The sequence below is a fragment of the Nelumbo nucifera genome, chromosome 6, assembly GCF_055504915.1.
Source record: "Nelumbo nucifera cultivar China Antique chromosome 6, China Antique-T2T, whole genome shotgun sequence".
NCBI classification, from domain to species: domain Eukaryota; kingdom Viridiplantae; phylum Streptophyta; class Magnoliopsida; order Proteales; family Nelumbonaceae; genus Nelumbo; species Nelumbo nucifera.
This window is the reverse complement of record NC_142654.1, coordinates 10,525,940-10,541,118: the sequence shown is the minus strand read 5'-3', so window position 1 is coordinate 10,541,118 and position 15,179 is coordinate 10,525,940. Positions and strand designations below refer to the sequence as shown.

The window sequence follows — 15,179 nt, the reverse complement described above, 5'->3', positions numbered from 1 at the left end:
CCAGCAAACGATTGCTGAGAATTTATATACAGAGCAGAGTTCGGCTCACCACTAGGAATGTAATTACAGTCTCCTAAAAGAATAATGAAAAACAAAACCAAGAACAACTAAAACATACGAGAGATAAGGATAAGGTTTATAGAGGATAAGGCAATTCTAAGATAAAGCGATTCTAAGATAAGGCTCGCTTGCTCACTTAATACCCCCCTCAAGTTGGAGCATGTAAACGGGAAATGCCCAAGTTGGCAAGATGTTCGAATTGTTTCCTGCCCAGGGCCTTTGTAAACATATCAGCAAGTTGCTCTGAAGTTCGGATGTAGGAAGGCCGTATATTCCCATTCTGGATTTCACCGCGGACAAAGTGACAGTCTACTTCAATGTGTTTAGTCCTCTCATGGAAGACCGGATTCGCAGCGATATGCAAGGCTGCTTGACTATCACAGTATAGCTGCATAGGGTCAGGATGATCAACTCCTAATGAATGCAACAACCCTTTTAACCATTTCAATTCACATGCAGCTGTTGCCATAGACCTGTATTCTGCCTCAGCTGATGATCTGGACACTGTAAGTTGCTTCTTTGTCTTCCACGATATAGGTGCTCGGCCCAATAAAACAAAGTATTCTGTGAGAGAGCGTCGTGTCAGTGGACACCCGGCCCAGTCAGAGTCACAGTAGGCATACAATCGAAGATCACTATCAGCTGGAAAGAAAATTCCCTATCCCGGGTCACCTTTCAAATATCGCACCACACACAAAGCCGCCTCCCAGTGTTCTTCACGGGGGTTCTGCATAAATTGAGCGAGCACATGCACACAATAGGACAATCTAGGACGGGTAATGGTCAAGTAAATTAAATGACCCACTAGCCTCCTATAACTCTTCGGCTTTATCATCAGAGGACCATCTGCCAAAGCTAGTTTATGATTTTGTTCTAGGGGAAGTCCAGCTGGCTTAGCGCCTAACAAACCAGTTTTTGATATGATATCCAACGCGTACTTCCGCTGACAAAGAAAAATACCTTTCTATCTTCTGGCGACCTCCACTCCTAAAAAGTATTTCAAAGTTCCCAAGTCCTTCATGTGGAAGCATTGGCTGAGATACTTCTTGAATCTCAAAATGGCACTGCCGTTATTTCCAGAGATGATAAGATCGTCCACGTAAACCAAAATATTTAACTATTCGTGCTTCCGTCAAAGCGTAAACAATGAGTAATCAGATTGTGACTGGGTAAAGCCATACTGTTTCAAGGCTGTCGTGAGTTTAGCAAACCAGCAACGAGGGGCCTGTTTCAAACCATAAAGCGACTTGTGCAACTTGCACACCTTTCCAGGTAGTCTTGAAGCAAATACAGGAGGCATCTTCATATACACTTCTTCTTGCAGATCTCCATGGAGAAATGCGTTCTACACGTCCATCTGATGCAGTTCCCAGTTTCTAGCCACAACAACTGCAAGGAATGTCCGAACTGTAACCATCTTTGCCACAGGCGCAAACGTTTCATTGTAGTCAATCCCTTCAACCTGTTTGTTTCCGAAGATCACCAAACACGCCTTGTACCGCTCTATTGTGCCATCTGAGTTGTACTTGATCTTGTAGACCCATTTACTTCCGAGAGCCTTCTTCCCTGGCAGCAAGTCCACCACTGTCCAGGTTCTATTGTTTTCTAAAGCTTCAATTTCCTTTCTCATTGCCTCTCTCCAACGAGAGTCCTTGATAGCCTCTGAATAACTCTGGGGCTCATGACTAGCTGTGACAGCTGCTAAGAAAGAGCGGTGTCGCAAAGAAAATTTATCACAATTCACATACTGTGTTATAGGATAGGGAGTACCTGAGGAGTGTGATTGGCGAGATGAACTGGCAGAGGGGCTCAGACTATGGTTGGAACACCATGTGTGTATGACGTAGTCCTTGAGATGACTGGAAGGATGCTTCATTCTATGGCCTCATCCAAGTTGCTCATTCCCTGCATTTGTTTCTTCCACAGAGCCCCCCCTTACATCATGCTCCCCTTCATTATTTTCACACCTGTCACTTTGTTCTACCTCTCTTTTACTTTTACTATCTTCCTCGTCATACACTTCAGTTTCCACCTGGTTATATTCAAGATTACCATCATTGTGTCCGTGTTCGACTTGTTTTTCTTCAATAGCATAGGGAAACTTAGTTTCTGAAAACACCACATCCCTGGAAACAAAATATTCATTGGTTTCTAAGTCATAAACTCTCCACCCCTTCTTCCTAAAGGGGTATCCCACAAAGACACAACGTTTGGCTCTACTGGCAAATTTATCCCTGGTACGATTTAGGCTTCACGCATAACACAAACACCCAAACGTTCGTATATGTTTGTAGCTTGGTTTCTGCCCATACAACATCTCATACAGTGATTTTCCCAAAAGGAGAGTGGAGGGGGTCTTGTTGATCAGATAACCGGCCGTCATAACACACTCTCCCCAAAACTCAATAGGGAGATTAGCCTAAAATCTAAGGGCTCTGGCAACATTCAATATATGTCTATGCTTTCTCTCGACACGTTCATTCTGTTGTAGTGTTTCAACACATGAGGTATGATGTATTATACCTTGCTCAGAAAAATATTCCTTCAAGCAAGTAAATTCAGTACCATTATCGCTTATAACTATCTTCACCAATTTTTCATTTTGGCGTTTAACCATAGTGAAGAAGTTCCGCAGCGTTTTGCCCACTTCACTTTTGTCATTAAGTAAGAAAATCCAAACAGCTCGCGAGAAATCGTCAACAATAGTCAAAAAATACGAGGCACCACAAGACGCCCGTACAGAGTACGAACCCCATAAATCACAATGAATCAAATCGAAAGTCCCTTTAGCATTATTTTCACTAGAATCAAACGTACCTCTTGTCTGTTTGGCTTTTGAACAAACACCACAAATCCAATTTTCATTACCACATCTAATGTTCAAATTAGGAAGAAGTTAAATTACTTTCTCGGAGGGATGACCCATTCTCTTGTGCCATAACTCGTATGAAGCTTCAACCTCTGCTTTATGAACCTTGCTTGAGTATGCACCTTTGAAGCAGTAGAGCCCTCCGCGTAGTTCACCCGCACCAATCACCATCCTCGAAGTGCGGTCCTGTATAACACAAAACTTAATAGTGAATTGGATATTATAATTCGATTCCTCTAATAATTGCGACACAGATATCAGGTTACAATTCAAATGAGGAACATAAAGCACATTAGTAAGCTTCATGTGTTTATTTAAAATGATGGTCCCTTTCTTTATTGCCATGACATGCTTTCCATCGGGCAATCCAACCTGACAACCAGTCACGGTCTCGGTATCATGCAAGTGATCCAAGTTCCCGGTCATATGGTGTGAGGCTCCTGTATCAATTATCCAATTCATACCTGTCAACTTCTCACTTGTGCTGGGTTTGCAAGAATTCAAGAGATTAAGAAAAGTGGACCACTGTTCATTAGTCAATCCACCGAATGTTGTACGATCTCCTTCTGTCGCGTGGATTGGTTCAGAAGTTTGCCCTACCGCTTACGCAACATTTGCTCTCTGTACGCCTCCACGTCCACGACCAGTTTTGCCTTGTGTTCCTCGGCCTCGAGCTTTCCCACTTCCAGTAGATCTCGGCCGGTCCCCCCACTAGTTCGGATAGCCGATGAGTTGAAAGTAACTCTCAGCCTCATGTCTTGTTCGTCCGCAATTTGTGCACACTCCAGATTTCTCTTTTGTGTCGTGTCCCGTTCTTTTTGTGCCACCTTGTGCTTGTGCAACAAATCTCATCGCCTCTCTTTTTTCTTCTTTGCCGCGGGTCACGGTTCTCAGCCACTCCTCTTGTATCACCATAGCATAGGCTTTGTTCAAGTTTGGTAGCGGATCAATGCCTAGAATATTGGAACGCACTGTTCAATATACTGTGTCATCTAAGCCCATTAGAAACTGATGGACTCTTTCTTCTTCTCGTCTCTTCTCCAGCTTTGCAGCAATATTACAGTTGCAGCCTGCACAGACGCATGCCAGAATTTGCTCGTAATTAGCATGTTCTTCCCAGATTTGTTTTAGTTTTCCATAATATGTCACGATTGGGGGACCAACTTGTTTGCTGTTCGCGAGATCTGCCTTGAGTTGCTGAACTCTTGGCCCATTGCCTACTGAAAACCGTTCTTTGATGTCATCCCATTGATCCTTCACGACTTCCATATACGTGATCGTAGAACGCAGGCTCGGTTCTATCGTGTTGAGGATCTAGGAAACCAGCATCGAGTTTACAGTCCACCAATCTTCCAATTTTGGTGAATCATCTGTGGGCTGAGATATAGTCCCATCGAGAAATCCGATCTTCTTCTTGGCTCGGAGCGCCATCCGCATTGCTCGAGCCCATTCTTCGTAGTTATCTCCTTTCAATTGAACTTGGGTAATTATATTACCCAGGTTGTCGTTGGCAGTCAAGTAGTATGGTGAGACTACCTTTTTGCTTCCGCCCTCACCTTCATTCTGTTTCTCTCTTCTATCCGCCATGATCGATCAGTCAAAGCAAGGTTTCTCAGTTTTCTTCTTGGTTTCAGCGAAGAACAGATACCATCTTTGACAAATGGAAGTAAAGAGAGTTCTGCACAATCCTTGGAGATCTGTTCCACGAACAGAGATCAGGAATGATCGAAATATGCAAACTTAGAATGCTGTGATCTGCTCCACGAACAGAGATCAGGAATGATCGAAATCTGCAAACTCAGAATGTTGTGATCTGCTCCACGAACAGAGATCAGGAATGATCGAAATCTGCAAACTCAGAAGCTGTGCGACGGTCGAATGTTCCGTGCTCTGATACCATGAGAAACTACAGTCGAAGGAAGATCTTTCTTTCTATATTGTTCCAGCAAACGATTGCTGGGAATTTATATACAGAGCAAAGTTCGGCTCACCATTAGGAATGTAATTATAGTCTGCTAAAAGAATAATGAAAAACAAAACCAAGAACAACTAAAACATACAAGAGATAAGGATAAGGTTTACAAAGGATAAAGGCGATTCTAAGATAAGGCTCGTTTGCTCGTTTTCTCGCTTAATACACTCCTGAGGCCTTTGACGTCTTTTCACTCTTTATAGGTGGGACCCTCAGCTCCAGAATTGGCAATAACAGATTCTTAGGAGAGGTGAGGGCCAAGTGAGCATTGTTTTTCACACGAGTCCTATGCAAGCCAACTCCAGCCAACTTACTACAAATTGATACAAGAAAGAGAGGAAGAATAATGCTTTTGGGCCCAAGACTATCTAACATCGCAATTGTTGGCATTTCTTGTTTTAATGACTTATCTCCTTTTTACAATTAAAATGTCCTTATGGACACTCAGTTTTTAAATGTAAAAAAGGAGATAAATCTATATCTATACTACTATAAAAAGTATGGATAACCTCTAAAATTTTTGGATTTTTTAACTGAAATACCCCATTTTCTAAAATATGATCCTTTTATTTGTGAGGGTAGAAAATTTAATTTGAATGCTATTATTCAATGCATTCAATTCCCTCTCATTAAATCACACATTTAGGTATTAACTCTCATTCACTCTCATTAAATCATATATTTAAAACATTTCATTTATTCTCATCACTAAATTCCACTAATTAAATCCATACATAATAAATTAATAAATTCAATAAAATATAAACTTATACTTTTAAAATCTACATGAAAAAAAATGTTTTCATCTTGGTGGTGGTAATAAATTAAACCATTTTGGGTCAAATGGGTCAATTCATGTTACCACAATTAAATAATAGATAAAATACAAAAAGGTATAAAAATTAAGGAAATTTTTGGAACAGTTTTAACATCAAATATTTGATAAATAATAATAAGTATGATAAATAAGAAATATTTTTATTAATGATGGAAATGGAATACAAAATTTAAAACCAATTTGAAATAAAACTATTTTCTTATTCTCTCTCATTAAATGTCATATCCAAGTTATATTCTTTCATTAAATCCTATATTGAAGATATATTTTTCTCATCATTAAATTTCACTAATTAAAGCCACAACATTAATTTTATTGCTATAAAAATAAATATTTTGAAAACAAAACATATTCCTTCCTTTCTAGTGGTGGGTAAGAAACTCAACCATTGGGTTAAATGAGCTAACCAATAATTTCATAATTTAATACTAAAAATTAAAATAAATAATATATAATATAGAAAACAAAAAGAATTAAGCATATTTATAACATTGTGTATTCACTATACTAAACAAAAATAAGTATGAAATATAAGAAGTAATTTTATTAGTGATGAAAATGGAATGTCAAATCCACAATCAACCTAAAAATGAAATGATGTTATAGTCAGTTAATAAAATTTTTAAAAATAGAAAATATAAATAATCACAAAAATGAAAAAAAACTAGAAAAAATATTGGGCACATATCTAATGTTATATATTTATAAAAAATAAAATATTGGGTACATCTATAATACATTCATTATATTAAACAAAAATAACTATTATACATACGAATTAATTTTATCAATGATGTAAATGTAATACAAAATTTAAAGTCAACTTAAATTATTATCCTTTTTGGGTGGTGGGTTATTGGATGGGTTAAAATTTAACAACAACAACAACAATAATAATAATAATAATTGTTATTATAATTTAAAATTTTCATGTGCAACCCACATGAAGTTGGATTTTTTGTGTATATTTACTTTTTATTTTATATTATATACATACATCCCATTCTCTCTTATTAAATCCCATATTTAGGTTATTTTTTTCACTAATAAATGCTACTAATTAGATCTATGTCCAATATTTGTAACAACATAAACCCATATATTTTAAAGCTTGCTTAATAACAAAACCATTCTTTATCCAAGTGATGACTAAGCAATTCAACTATTCGAATCAAATTGGCAATCCATGAAATCATAGTTATATATTAAAATTTATAAATATAAATAAATATGTAAAATTTTAAAAAATATAGAAAAAATAGATATAATTGTGATATTTTTTATTAATCAAATGTAAAAAGAAAACAAGTGTAGTAAAAAAGAAATATTTTTATTGATGATGAAAATGAAATTATTTTCCTATTTAGAAGAGATCAATAGTTCAATTGTTGGGTTGAATCTATCAACCTTTAATTTCATAATTAAATAATAAAACTTAATAAAATATAAAAAGAAAACACAAAAACAAAAAATATATAAATTTTACAAAAAAAAAACATTTGGGTACATGCATTATATCGTATATTTATCATATTAAATAAAAATAAGCATACATAACAATATTATTTTTACACACATAGAAATAAAAAAAATACAGAAAAAATTGAATACATTTATAATTCTAAATTTACACTACTATTAAAAATATGAATAAGATTGTAAAACTTTCTTTTGACTAAAATACCCATTTTTGAATTTAATCACTATTTAATTGTGAGGTTTAAAATGTAGTTTGAACTACAAATTTTACCCCATTCAATTCCCTCTCTTTAAATCTTACATTTTTTTAATAAATGAACATAAAAAGTACATTAAGAAGACAAAACATTACAAAAAGAAGAGTCCAGCCAAGTGAGTAGGCCTGTCAATGATACGTGAAACTTTATAGCCCAATATGAGGTGCTTACGTAATTAGATTCAGATTTTGCAATTTGCATCCGATTAATAGTGAAAACAAAAAAAATAAATATACATGAATTTTATAGAAAATTTTGGATACATTATTCCTATCATTATCATCATCAAGAATTTCCACGTGCAAAGCACATTCACACTTACTAGTCTTTAAAATAAGGAATGCCAAATGCAACTTAAGCCACATGGAGTGGCTACACAATTGTCTGAAGGTAGAAGACAATGAGCACTATCTATTCTGTTTAATCTAAAGGTAAAGGACAGTAGATGGTCTAGGTCTTTATTTTTTGAGAATTCGTTGATTTTAGGTTTCCTGAACAATTGTTGTTTATATGAATTGAGTTTCCTCTATATAGTGCGAAGGGTAAGGCTTCACACCCCCCCCTCCAAGGTTTTTTGCATATGAATAAAGCTTCGGTGGCCACCCCTCCATCAAGAGTAAACTTGGGGTTAAAAAAAAATAATAAAAAAAATAAAAAAATAAAAGTTTTAAATTGGACATGTCATGGAGTGATGTAAATAACTGATAGATTGCTAATAACAAGGACTAAGTTAATAGTTTTTGAAAAGTATGCAATGGCACGTTTTGAAATTTAGGAAAGTGAAACTACCCCTAAATTGTAGGGTATTAATCTGAAAATTTCCCCTTATTTTATTATATATATATTTATTTATTTATCCATTCAGCTTTTTCAAAACAGTTGAATTGCTCAACTAACCAACCAAGGGCTGACTCATTGGTGTATTAGCTAGTTAGTCCCACGTTGACGCAGAATCTAATCCCGCAACCAGCACTTTGAAAAAAAAAGTCAAAGGAAAGTTATTTAAAAATTTCTTGATAGGTACCCTGTGCTTTAGGTCGATTGCTAATTTAGTACATGAACTTTAAATTGCAACAATCAAGTACCCGAACTTTCAGTTTGTGACAATTTAAGTACCCTACGTTAAATTACCGTCAGCTAGAAGACTCACGTGATATCATGTGCAGGTTAAAAATTTTGAAATACCAAAACTAACATTTGCAAAAACATATGGACCATTTTACCCTGTATCCTTCCTATTTCCCTAATCCCCTTTTATCTTCATTATGGGTTGAACGAATGAAAGAGGAGAGAAGAGTTCACTCAACTCTAGCCTTCCTCTTCACTTCGAGCACGACAAAGAAAAGGTGGTAAGCTTCTCCCCCAAAATCTCTAGAACCGCACACAGATCTGATGGGAATTTTCATACGGACTCCACTCTAGAACCGTGCACAGATCTGAACCATTTCATACGATGAAGAAAGGTGGTTCTCTTATCTGAACCATTTTCAGATCTAAAAATGTTTCGGCGAACAATTGTATGTGAAAAGAGCACACAAAGTGAAAATGGATTGTTTTTTCCACCAAAATGATAGATTACGAAATTTCAGAAGATCGGAGGTGGAAATTCTTCTTCATCTTGTTCTTAAGAAATTTGGGTTGAAGTGGCCCCGCATTTTTGAAACTAGTAGAGATTGAAAACGCAGATCTATGCGCCTGCCAAAATTTTCTCCAATTTAATAGAAAAAAGTCCAATCGAGATGAAGCAAAACACTTCGGATTTGTCCAAAAAAGCTTGAATAAGAAGAATAAAGAAGATTGAAACTAGGAGACTTTGAACTTCAAGTTTGAATTTGGATGGAGGAGAAGTAAAGAACTCGATATCTAACCAGAATGAAAATAAAAATTACTAAAAGAAATGAAGAACCTTACCGGGTAGACTTATCGATGGCTCTAAGACAAAGCAGAAGAAGAAAGACGTTCAGTAACCCGAGCAATGAAATCGCCAGAAACAGAGGGATCATCAGAATCGTAGAGGGTATCAACGAGATCAATGGCCTGATGAGCGATCGACTCGTGTCCATAGCTAAAGCAATGAAAAACATTAAAAAAATCTTGCATTAAAATCTCAGTAACCCACTTGCAGAGAAATCAAGGAGAAGTCGATGTTAAAAAAATGCATAGAAAATGATAGAAAACAATACCAAATAAACATATACCCTGGTTGTCTCTTCCGGCATCGGCAACGACTGAGTAAAAAGGTGGTTGCAATAATGTTCAACGACAGGCAACAAGTGTCATCTTCTCCGGCAATGGTACTGGATTGACTTCATCTTTTCCGACGTCGTGTTCGATCGTTGAAATCAACTTTTCTAGTAACGCATTCGTTTAACATCACCGGCGTGAGGGAGCTGGCTTTTGGAATAACTGGGGGTATTATTCGAAATAACTGGGGGTATTTAGGACATTTTATCTTCTAACTCCAGATGCTAAATTGTCGCGCAAACTGAAAGATTGCTTAACCGAAAACTTATCTTCAGCTTCAGCCCCCCCAACGAGTTCCTACGTGTCTCTTCAGTCTAAGGGAGGGAGGGAGAGAACCAATTCTTTGGAATCACGTGGACGGTGCAGATATTACAGGCCACCAATCTTCATGGTAGGTACCGAAGATCACCTGGAACTGTAGCGATGATTCCAAGAAATTTGTTGATTTGGTCTCTCCCACGTGACACGGGTGACACTCTGCTTAATCTCCTCCTTTCAAGCTTCCAAGAAAATTATCTGAAGTCTCCCTCTCTCTCTGGCTCACTCGGTCGCTCACTCCCTCTTTCCTCTTCCAATTTCTCTCTCAGAGAAACCACCACGGCAATGGCAGTAACAGCTTCACTAACAATGACAAGACTGTTATCCGCACCCAGAGCCCTCTCTCTCTCCTCCGTCGCTCATCTCCCGCCCAAAACCCTTTCTTCCAATCTCTCATTCTTTGCCTCTCTCCCCCTCAGGTTCCGACCGACGTCTCTTCGCTTCTCCACCACCACTAACCCCAAACCTACCATCTCAGCCACCATCTCCGTCGGCGACAAGCTACCGGAGTCCACCTTCTCTTACTTCGACTCCTCCGATGAGCTCCAGACCGTCACCATCTCCGACCTCACCAAGGGCAAGAAATCCATTTTATTTGCCGTCCCTGGCGCTTTTACTCCCACTTGTTCTCAGAAGCACCTACCAGGTTTCGTTGAGAAGTCCGCCGAGTTGAAGGCCAAGGGCGTCGACACCATCGCCTGCATTTCGGTGAACGATGCCTTCGTTATGAAAGCCTGGAAGAAAGACTTGAAGATCGGTGATGAGGTGTTGTTGCTGTCCGATGGGAATGGAGATTTCACGAAGGCGATTGGGGTCGAGCTTGACCTGAGCGATAAGCCGGTTGGATTGGGTGTTCGGTCGAGGCGGTATGCCCTTCTTGCAGAAGATGGGGTTGTTAAAGTTTTGAATTTAGAGGAGGGTGGAGCATTCACATTTAGTAGCGCAGATGATATGCTCAAGGCTCTTTGATTTACTTGAGGTCGGGTGCTTCCCGTTTTTTGTTATGTGGTTTCGGTACTCTGTCATTGAATTACTTGTGGTTTCGGTACTCTTTGATTTAATAGATGCATCTATCTAAAAAAAAAAAAAAATTAGTTTAATAGATGCCATGCCCTGATTTTTCTTCTTCGGTTTCATTTTAGTTTTCTTGATAGTTTTGGTTTCGTTTCTAATTCATCAACTGCTTGGAATGTCCTCAATTTATCTCTGACATTGCATTTCAGTACAAGCACTTTGGAGCTCTGTTCTCTGTGCTACTGATAAGAGAAGACACTAGTTTCACAGACCATGAGTTCCTAATACTCATTTAAGAGCAGATTCTAATTGATTCCTACTTGTTTACTTTGATTTGATTGGTTCATTTTAACATTATTTTGTATTAAGAAACCATTAACAACCTCTGAAGAAGTTTTGGCTCGCAATGTTAATTTTCTGTAGTTAATAGGTGAAGGTAGGCTGCAAGTGATGCCTTAAGGTCTACTGTCCTTTTCTTCTAGCAGACATCCACTTTCTCACTACCTGGCAGTGCTCTTCAACAACCAATTCACACCATCCCGAGTGAGCAAGTTTAAGGCCTTGTAGCAGAGAAAGAACCTCGGCTCTCAAAGAATTGCCCTCACCAATTGACCTCAAATAGGTCCAGGATATTGCCCAAACCATCTCAAATGGCACCAGACACCCTCCAAGGATCCAAGTTGCCAATGGCGCATTCATTAAAGACCATTTTATGTTCCATTCATTCGGAGGGATCTGTGCTGAGTTATTTGTCTTCTTTGTGGTGCAAAACTTGCTGCAACCTGGTAGCATATGAAAATAGACTCCTTCAAGTTCTTCTCTTGCTGAGATCCAACGAGTCACTTGCACCATCACAAGGTCAATTAAAATATTGGCTTCTTGATTTTTTTTTTTGTTGTAAAAAATTCTTTTATTTCTTTCATTCCAAACATTCCATAGTGTATCTACAAACAAACTTCCCTCTCTTGGAACATGGAAAAGAGAAAATGCCAACTGAATGTGTGGGCAAGTAAAACTTCTCCTGGGCAACTATTATAATGGATTGCAGATGACTTAGTTAAAATTATTTGATAATGCTATCTCCTGCAGTATACTATATACCTTTGTTTCTGCTTGCTCTTGTGATACTTACCACTGAATTGAGTTCGGGTGGGCAAAATTTGGACTGTTCAGTGTTCTGTTAACTTCCCTCAGAAGAATGATGCATACTCTTAAACACCTTAATTTAAGGAAGAAGATAATCTCCCTCTGATTTCTCAGTTACTAGCTTTTGAGGATTCTCAAGATAATCTCCCTCAGAAGAATGATGCATACTCTTTAACTACACCAGTTATAGGCTTGTAGCTAGCATACAGCAAAATGCAGGTTGAACCTCCTCTCTTGTAGTCCACTAATAATGAAGTTGATTCTTTCTTTGACCATTACCTTATCATAGGCACCTATAGTCTTGTTTTCTCCTTATTTAATGTTTCGTTTTTAAGAGGATGGCATTGTTCTGTTTCTGATTCTATCTTGGATTGCTAGCTTTATCCATGAAAACAAGGCAGAACTGGAATTGAGGACCAGGTTTTTGTGTTAGAACTTAGAATTAACAAGCTTAGAAATACAGGGGTTCAGGGACCCATTCCTGTTGAAGCATCGTACATGTCTGATTCTTCATCTGTTTCAGATTCCAAACTTTGTTACCGGACCTTGAAAGGGCCTTTTTCTTGAAGTGCTTTTGAATGTCTTAGGTCATCTCTTATTTCTGAGCTAGCCGAGGAACTTCATTAAGGAAACTCAAGTAAACATTATATTGATTGCAACTGGCTTTTAAGGGAAACGAGCTCCTACTGGTTCCCAATTAATGGTTAACTGCAAGATTTGAGTCAAAGGTTGTTTAGTAAATCCAACCAGGCAGATTTGATTCAACACCAAGTCAGTAAAAGCTCACCGTATTCATGCGTTAAGATACAAAAGATTTGCTTTTGAATGCAAAGAAAGTGTATTGATGCCAGAAAATTTTCAATAGGGTTGAGGAAAAATAACACTAGAGAATTCGGGTAGAAAAGCTTGCAAATCTGAGGAATCCACTAAAGAGATAAGAGAAAAATATATCCTCTTATAATATCAATATATATCCAAAGGATTCCCATGGGATAGATACAGATTCAAGTGTGATGACCCCTCAGTGCACATTTGCCAAATAACTATTGAACTTAAATTCAGACTTAACTAATTCTTCATCATGCACGTAGATACTCTTGTGTCTTACACTGGTTATAGTTTTCTTTTTTCAATTTAATGGGTTTGCTCTGAACCTAGCAGGTTGATGTGATGAATTTTGGCAACTATTGAATTTTTGCTTAAGCACACTAGACTGATATGTTAGAAGATGCAGATTTACAGGTTGTTGGATCGGTTGTTTTTGGCAAGTATAACAATAGGAATTATAATAATGACAGAAGTGAAAGTGTCTTGGAAATTATGACTATTGGAACTGTTCTCTCAGTTTCTGATAAAGATTATAACCATCGCTATCTGCTCAAGAGTCCAAAGCTCCGGTGGCACACTTCAGGTATACTCTGTTATGCCCTTCCCACCTCCCCTGAAGGCAAAATTTCTGGACCAGATATCCTTGCAAGTTGAGAAAGGTGAATTAAATTAAATACTGATTGATCGTATTTAAGATTAACCGGAGCTTGTGTAATTCAAGTTTTAGCACAAGCTGTTTTCTGCAGAGTTCAAATCAGCCCCCCACAACGTCCCACAGCACATCCTCGCTGTGTATTGGGAACATCTTCCGACGATCCTACTGAATTATTCATTTATAAAATGGAAAATTCCATTTTAGTACCCTGAACTTTGGAGGTAGTGTCAAGTTAGTACCGAAAACTTTCAAATATGTCACTGCAGTACTTAAACTTTCAAAAAGTGTCAAGTTGGTCCTTGCCATTGACCGACCGTCAGTTATCTGTTGAAAATGTCAAAATTACCCTTCAAAAGAAGACACTGTTCATTGTCTTATACTGAGACTGAACCGGTTGAGGTGTTTGAGATTCTAGACTAACGAAGTCATTATTTTCTACCTTTAGATCTGAAACACATTCTTGTCTAGTTATATCTTTGTTTTCAGTTATTGTTTCTCTCTGTCATATTTCATGTTTTTTCTCTTTTTTTTCTTTGAAGATAACCGATTCAGTCTCAAGGTAGAAGACAATGAACAATGTCTTATTTGAAGGATAGTTTTGACATTTTCAACAGATAACTGACGGTCAGTTAACGGCAGGGACTAACTTGACACTTTTTGAAAATTTAGATACTACGATGATGCATTTGAAAGGAGTACAAAGACTCGGTTTAGTATTTGTGCATATTTGCATTTGTACTCTTTCCAAACTGAGCCTAATGGACGATTGGATATTAGTGTTAATGGGTCGGGGTCCATACAAACTCGAACTCAGACTTTATTATATCATTGGAAATTGGCTATTGGGATCGGGCCTAGGTGTGACAGAGACCCACTGATCAGAACTAATGTGGTATTTAAAAATTGACAAATGACAATCTTATTAAACAACACACTAAAATCTAAATTTGTTTCATGAAAACGGTTAATTATAAAAGAAAAAAAAATATGCTCTCTTCCAATTCAAGATTCATGTGTTAGATATTCATATACGGGTATGGAGTTGGAGCTGATTTGTAATGGGTCCTAAATTTACAGGCCCAGTTGAGTCCGGTTATGTTTCCATCCATAACCGGTTGAGCCCCAATTTGCTCAGAACTAGGTAATGCCAGGTATGTTGGTGATTGGGGAATCCGGATTTACCCACAGGATCCTCCTCCCTCACACCAAGTTCACATCCAGTGAACCCTTAGGTTCATGGGAAGCGTGTACAGTCCAATGAGAGATGAACACGTTCTCTCATTGGTTTTAACAATGACTTAAGGGAATTTCACTGTTAATGGGGTTCGGCTGGTTAAACCAACCATTAACAGAAAAAAAAACCACCCCAAACCCCATTTTCAATCGTGCATACCAGAACACCGACGACTAACAATAACGGACGTCCGGCGGTAACAATCAATTGGTGGCTGACGGTTTTCTTCTTCTTCTCCCCCTGTGAGATTTCTGACCTGTACGGT

General features: G+C 37.7%; 2 protein-coding genes across 2 annotated transcripts; one reads left to right on the top strand and one right to left on the bottom strand.

Annotated features, from left to right (window-relative positions):
- Nucleotides 1–1,945: 1,945 nt before the first annotated feature.
- Nucleotides 1,946–4,198, bottom strand: LOC104587584 (uncharacterized). Its single transcript, XM_088889628.1, has 4 exons — nt 3,914–4,198; nt 2,966–3,115; nt 2,584–2,884; nt 1,946–2,169 (listed from the first exon to the last, which is right to left on the bottom strand). The coding sequence occupies exons 1-4, from the start codon at nt 4,196–4,198 to the stop codon at nt 1,946–1,948; spliced, it is 960 nt and encodes a 319-aa protein (XP_088745754.1).
- Nucleotides 4,199–10,192: 5,994 nt separating this feature from the next.
- On the top strand, nt 10,193–11,173 carry LOC104587577 (Thioredoxin superfamily protein). Its single transcript, XM_010245242.3, has one exon. The coding sequence runs from the start codon at nt 10,323–10,325 to the stop codon at nt 11,004–11,006; it is 684 nt and encodes a 227-aa protein (XP_010243544.1). The 5' UTR covers nt 10,193–10,322; the 3' UTR covers nt 11,007–11,173.
- Nucleotides 11,174–15,179: the final 4,006 nt, after the last annotated feature.